The 7,204-nt window shown below is 33.8% G+C and overlaps 1 protein-coding gene across 1 annotated transcript; it reads right to left on the bottom strand.

The window, feature by feature from the left end:
- Positions 1–437: 437 nt before the first annotated feature.
- On the bottom strand, positions 438–1,747 carry LOC111225461 (fatty acid-binding protein, brain-like). The gene is made up of 4 exons (XM_022750348.1): positions 1,629–1,747; positions 1,234–1,406; positions 1,001–1,102; positions 438–728 (listed from the first exon to the last, which is right to left on the bottom strand). The coding sequence occupies exons 1-4, from the start codon at positions 1,699–1,701 to the stop codon at positions 678–680; spliced, it is 399 nt and encodes a 132-aa protein (XP_022606069.1). The 5' UTR covers positions 1,702–1,747; the 3' UTR covers positions 438–677.
- Between the last annotated feature and the right edge of the window lie 5,457 nt (positions 1,748–7,204).

Below are 7,204 nucleotides of genomic sequence, written 5' to 3'. Positions count from 1 at the left end.
CGAATGATGCCTCTACGTAATGACACCACAACCTTAACTGGATTATCCCGAGGCGAGTGACATCACCACCCCCACCCCCACCTCTCCATCCCCTCCAGCTCCTAGCCGGCCGTCTCTGACCATCTGGGGGTTACTACAGGACATTCCCGCCCATGAGTTCAATGGTCACACTGGCTGCTGCTGCTGCACGGCCGGCTCTGGCCTGCACCATCACCCTGCAGCTGTCACCTGGGACTGACCCATCACAGGGATTGCACTGTTCCCACAATTTGGGCTGATATATTTGAAAAAAAAAAATGCAGGACTGCATTCGAAGTTACATGAAAGAAAGACATCCTATGTGCATAAGAGTACTCTGTTGGGATAAAGTGGCACTGATGGTTCTCTGATGACTTTTAAATACCAACTGAAAAATCTGACACATTACAAAGTTTTATTCAAGCAGTTTATTTTTCCCTTTGTCACATGCGACAGACTCTTCACAGTCTGAATTTCTTAGAAAAGATCTTATAAAAGTTTCCCCAAAATATTTATCTCAGGTTAAAACAACAAATTAAGTGCAAGTCACTGCATGCAATAAAAACAACATTTTTCTTTTTATAAAAAAAAACAGTAGAACACCTTATTGATCGTTCGCAGTGCTGGGATGATTTGCTCTTTCAAGTGGATGGTAATGTTTAGGCTTTCTCATATGTGCGGACTGCCTGGACTCCCTCGAAGGTCAAAGTCTGTGAAGCAGAGTTGAAGACAGCACTTAATACATGATGACAGGTAACAGTTGGTGGCATTTTTAATGTAATGTTTGGAAATCATGCATTGTTTTCTTCAATGCATTTGGGTTATATATCAGTTATTGCACCACTACATAGGAAAGGCAAGGTCAGTTTATTTTGTGCAGCACCTTTGAATTCAAAGAGCTGTACATCAGCACTAAGGGGTAAATGGCTCCATAAATTGAGAAATGTAATGAAAAGATTTCTCTTTTATTGAAGCAGCTCACCATCACCATCTTCCCATCCTTGATTTCTCTGACAAATTTGGTCTCTTTCCCGTCCCACTTCTGCACCTGCACCAGTTTGTCTCCTTCCATGGAGAAGGTAGACTGCAAACACAGACAGCGTATTTAAAACAACCCCGAAAGAAGTCTTTAACCAGCAACACATCTCACAACAGAGACTCAGCTACACAGGGTGTCTGTACACTGTAGATTGTGTTAAGAGTGACTCCACTTACTTTGACATGTCGGTCATCAGGTGTGGTCTCATCAAACTCTTCTCCCAGTTTGGAGGAGATCTCAGTGTTTCTGAAGGTGCTCAGGGTTTTCACTACTACTTTGTCACCATCTTGGCTGATGACTATTGTTGGTTTGGTGACATTACCCACTTGTCTTGTGGCAAAACCAACACCTGTACAAAAGCAATAAATCCACTCTTAACAGAGCTTACACTGATGCATCATAATTTATGACATCGACAGCTATGAATTTTACTCATTTTCTGTACTTCAAATTAAGATATTTGAGAAGGAAAAAAGCAGCTACTATCCCAGTTAGTAACACAAATGTAAAATAATTGTAGCCTTCAGCAGAAAACTTTGCCCACAATATAAATCCAATCCAACTTGCTCACCAAGTGCCTTCATGTAGTCATCAAAGTTCTGGCTGTCGACTAGTTTCCATGTAGCACAGAAAGCATCAACCATGTTTGCAGATGTTAGTGGTCCAGCTCAGTGTCAGACTGTCAGACGGTGACTCTTGCAGCGTGTCTGCCTGCCACATTAATACTGTAACACTGGGCAGCGACGTAAGACGCGGCGTGACACCTGATTGGATGATCCTGGCGCGTTGTGAGCTGTAATTATTTACTACAAACCTTTTTTTGTTTAGCAGGTGCCCTCCCAGCTAACAATTTTCGGTTCCGGGAACGTTCCGCGAACTACCGTCAGCGAACAAACTTTTTTCTTTTTATTTGTGTTTTTGTATTTTTATAGCTTCATGGACTTTCTCATAAGCGAGCAGAAATTATTACGTATGCAGCCAGTGCCTTTGAGGTGTACATTTTCTATCAGCTGCCAAACATCATGCATCAAGTATCGAGGTATATTTATCTTTTTGACGGCTGCAGTATTTTTACCCTTTTATTGTTATTTCCTATAAATACGTTTATTGTATAATGCACCAAACACCAAGCTAAATATCCTGTAAATGAAAACCTACCTGGCAATAAACCTTATTTTCTGATTCTGCCGTTGTGATGATGTCATCATCCCTTACTCATACTGCTATAGCCAAGGACCACCCGTGTATCATGCAGTATCCCCCTGCCATCATATTTTTATAGGTAAATAAAAACATAGTGTTTGTATTACAAGTATTCATAATTGGTTTCAGTGCTATCTACAATATTCACAATAGCAATAGTGAATACACATATAAATAATAAATTATAAGGAACGTAGGGAAAACAACAATATGATTATGGACACAATATAACTGCTGTAGCTGAGGAAAGCAAAATGATAAACATGGAACTATACATTGAAAATTGCAATAGCTGTGTCATCCAAGTATTTCTGGATGTAGCAAGACTCAGAGTTGTATATAAAGTCCGCCATATACAGGGTGAACAGAAACAGAGCCAGAACAGTCCTCTGTGGAGCCCCAGTGCTGCTCATCTGACTGGTATGTAGTCATTTATCTCAGCCGGTCGGCCTACTTTAGGTACTGGAACAAGACATGATGTTTTCCATAGGACCCGGACCCTCCCTGTTTGTAGACTTAAGTTGAAGATCCTCTGGAGAGGCTCAGCCAGCTGGGCTGCACAGTCCTATAACAGCCTCGGACACACACCATCCGGGCCTATTGCTTTCTCAGGAAGTAGCCTCTTGAGCTCTAGCCTCACCTCAGCCGCTGTAAAGGACAGGAGACTTGACCCCAGTATGGAGGGAGATGCAACTGCAGTATCAGGTTGTTAAGGAGATGCTCATATTCATAAAGTTAAGTCCAGTGTAATCCTAGAATAATACATGTGTGAAAAATTACTTTGCTATCATGGAAGTACATTTTCATTTTCAAGTTTACATGATCATCTCAATAATATCCCTAATAGGCTTCTATAATAATTTTAATTTTTATAATTTTAATGTTATTTTTCTGCACCAGATGCTTTGAGGATGGAACATATATTATACATATACATATTATAATCATGGGTTGTGCATTCAAAGGAGAATCTAACCCTTTTTAAGAATTCAAATTTCTCATTCCTGTGCCCCAGAAAAGATTGGTGAATATTTGTGAACATTCAGCACTCTCCTCTAAAGTTAAGAACCAAAGGTAGAACCTTAAAATGTTCAATGTCATCCAAATTTGTTCCATAACAATGAATGAGGCTCTGATGCTGTGAGGCTACAAAATGTATGAGTCATTTCTCACACTGAAATAAATGTTTCGAATCTTAAACTTTACAACCAATTCAAAATCTGGATGAGACCATTACACAGCTACTGTAGATGACGTTTTTATGACTTTTTAAGCCTAATTATGCTTTGACAGTTTTAGTACATTTGATGCTTTGCTATACAATGACTTGTTTGTGACTTTTTATTCGTTTTCATGACTTACTATACTATCATTTATACATATACATATACGTTTTAATGACTTTTTATACCTTACTATAATATGACATTTTTACGTCATTTTATATACTGACATTTTTGTGCTTACAAGATTATGATGTTTTTGTGCCATTTTATGCCTTACTATACTGTGACTATTATATATCTATGATGTTTTTTCTGATATTTTTATGCCTTAGTATGCTATGACGTTTTCTTGCCTTACTATACTATGATGCTTTAATGCCTTACTATACTATGACGTTTTTATGACTTTTTTTGCCTGAGTATACTATGACTTTTTTTACCTTATTATACTATGACATTTTTATGACTTTTTATGCCTTTCTACTATGACGTTTTTATGACTTTTTATGCCTTACTATAGTATGACATTTTCATTCCTTTTTTTGCCTTACCATACTATGACGTTTTTGTGCTTTACCATACTGTGACCTTTTTATACCTTACTATACTATGAATTTTTATGACCTTTCATGCCTTAATATACTATGATGTTTTTTTGACGTTTTATGCCATACTATAATATGACGTTTTTTGGGATTTTTATACCATACTATACTATGTCGTTTTATTACTTAACATACTATGAGTTTTTATGACCTTTTATGCCTTAATATACCATGATGTTTTTTTGACATTGCTATACTATGACGTTTTATGATATTTTTATGCCGTACTATACTATAATGTTTTTTGGCATTTCTATGCCCTACTATGCTATTTCCTTTGATGCCTTACCATACTATGATGTTTTCATGACCTTTTATGCCTTAATATACTATGATGTTTTTTGACGCTTTATGCCATACTATACTATGACGTTTTTTTATAATTTTCATGCCATACTATACTATGATGTTTTTTGGCATTTTTATGCCTCACAACATGATGTCGTTTTATTCCTTACCATACTATCACGTTTTTATGACATTTCATGCCTTAATATAATAAGATGTTTTTTGACCTTTTATGTAATACAATACTATTACGTTTTTTATAATTTTCATGCCATACTATACTATGACATTTTTTGGCATTTTAATGCCCTACAATACTATTTCCTTTAATGCCTTAACATACTCTGTCGTTTTTATGACCTTTTATGCCTCAATATAATATGATGTTATTTTTACCTTTTATGCCATACTATACTATGACGTTTTTTATGATTTTCATGCCATACTATACTATGACATTTTTTGGCATTTTTGTGCCTTACTGTACTACTTCATTTGATGCCTTGCCATACTATGATGTTGTTATGACGTCTTATGCCTTAATATACTATGATGTTTTTTTGACCTTTTATGCCATACGTTTTTGGCTATTTTTGGCTTTGAGGTTTTTTTGGCATTTTTATGCCCTATTATGCTATTTCCTTTGATGCCTTAACCTACTATAACGTTTTTATGACCTTTTATGCCTTAATATAATATGATGTTATTTTGACGTTTTATGTCATACTATACTATGACATTTTTTTTTTAATCATTTTCATGCCATACTATACTATGACGTTTTTTGGCATTTTTGTGCCCTACAATACTATTTCCTTCAATGCCTTAACATACTATGACATTTTTATGACCTTTTATTCCTTAATATACTATGATGTTTTTTTTAGCTTTTATGCCATACTATACTATGACGTTTTTGGGCATTTTCATGCCTCACAACACTATGTTGTTTTATTCCTTACCATACTATGATATTTTTATGACGTTTTATGCCTTAATATACTATGATGTTTTTTTGACCTTTTATGCCATACTATACTATGATATTTTTTAATATTTTTATGACATGCTATACTAAGACGTTTTTTGCTATTTCTATGCCCTACTATACTATTTAATTTGATGCCTTGCCATACTATGACGTTTTTTATAATTTTCATGCCATACTATATTATGGTGTTTTTTGGCATTTTTATGCCCTATTATACTATTTCCTTTGATGCCTTGCCATACTATGACGTTTTTATGACCTTTTATTCCTTAATATACTATGATGTTTTTTTGACCTTTTATACCATACTATACTATGATATTTTTTAATATTTTTATGCCATGCTATACTAAGACGTTTTTTGCTATTTCTATGCCCTACTATACTATTTAATTTGATGCCTTGCCATATTATGGCGTTGTTATGACCTTTGATGCCTTAATATACTATGATGTTTTTTTGACCTTTTATGTCATACTATACTATGACATTTTTTAATATTTTTATGCCATACTATACTATGATGTTTTTTTTCTATTTCTATGCCCTACTATACTATTTAATATGATGCCATACCATATTATGACGTTGTTATGACCTTTTATGTCTTAATATACTATGATGTTTTTTTGACCTTTTATGCCATACTATACTATGACATTTTTTATGATTTTCATGCCATACTATACTATGACATTTTTTGGCATTTTTATGCCGTATTAGGCTAGTTCCTTTGACGCCTTACCCTACTGTGATGTTTTTATGACCTTTTATGCCTTAATATAATATGATGTTATTTTGACCTTTTATATCTTAATATACTATGATGTTTTTTTGACCTTTTTATGCCATACTATACTATGACATTTTTTTTGGCATTTTTATGCTCTATTACACTATTTCCTTTGATGCCTTGCCATACTATGACGTTTTTATGACCTTTTATTCTTTAATATACTATGATATTATTTTGACCTTTTATGCCATACTATACTATGGCGTTTTTTATGATTTTCATGCCATACTATACTATGACATTTTTTGGCATTTTTGTGCCTTACTATACTATTTCATTTGATGCCTTGCCATACTATGATGTTGTTATGAAGTTTTATGCCTTAATATACTATGATGTTTTTTTTAACCTTTCATGCCATACTATACTATGACGTTTTTGGGCATTTTTATGCCTCACAACACTATGTTGTTTTATTCCTTACCATACTATGATATTTTTATGACGTTTTATACGTTAATATACTATGATGTTTTTTTGACCTTTTATGTCATACTATACTATGACATTTTTTAATATTTTTATGCCATACTATACTATGATGTTTTTTTTCTATTTCTATGCCCTACTATACTATTTAATTTGATGCCTTACCGTATTATGACGTTTTTATGACCTTTTATGCCTTAATATAATATGATGTTTTTTTGACCTTTTATGCCATACTATACTATGACATTTTTTAATATTTTTATGCCATACTATACTATGATGTTTTTTTTCTATTTCTATGCCCTACTATACTATTTAATTTGATGCCTTACCGTATTATGACGTTTTTATGACCTTTTATGCCTTACTATAATATGATGTTTTTTTGACCTTTTATGCCATACTATACTATGACATTTTTTAATATTTTTATGCCATACTATACTATGACTTTATTTGCTATTTCTATGCCCTACTATACTATTTAATTTGATGCCTTACCGTATTATGACGTTTTTATGACCTTTTATGCCTTACTATAATATGATGTTTTTTTGACCTTTTATGCCATACTATACTATGACATTTTTTAATATTTTTATGCCA

Source organism: Seriola dumerili, unplaced genomic scaffold, assembly GCF_002260705.1.
Source record: "Seriola dumerili isolate Sdu_G_001 unplaced genomic scaffold, Sdu_1.0 BDQW01000149.1, whole genome shotgun sequence".
Taxonomy (NCBI): domain Eukaryota; kingdom Metazoa; phylum Chordata; class Actinopteri; order Carangiformes; family Carangidae; genus Seriola; species Seriola dumerili.
The sequence above is the reverse complement of the archived record's forward strand: the minus strand, read 5'-3'. Positions and strand labels throughout refer to the sequence as shown.

Coding starts and splice junctions, on each gene's coding strand:
- LOC111225461 (XM_022750348.1), bottom strand. CDS start 1,701: ATGGTTGATGCTTTCTGTGCTACATGGAAACTAGTCGACAGCCAGAAC. Junction 1,103..1,233: donor CTGATGACCGACATGTCAAA/GTAAGTGGAGTC, acceptor CTGTGTTTGCAG/TCTACCTTCTCCATGGAAGG. Junction 729..1,000: donor AGGATGGGAAGATGGTGATG/GTGAGCTGCTTC, acceptor TCTGCTTCACAG/ACTTTGACCTTCGAGGGAGT.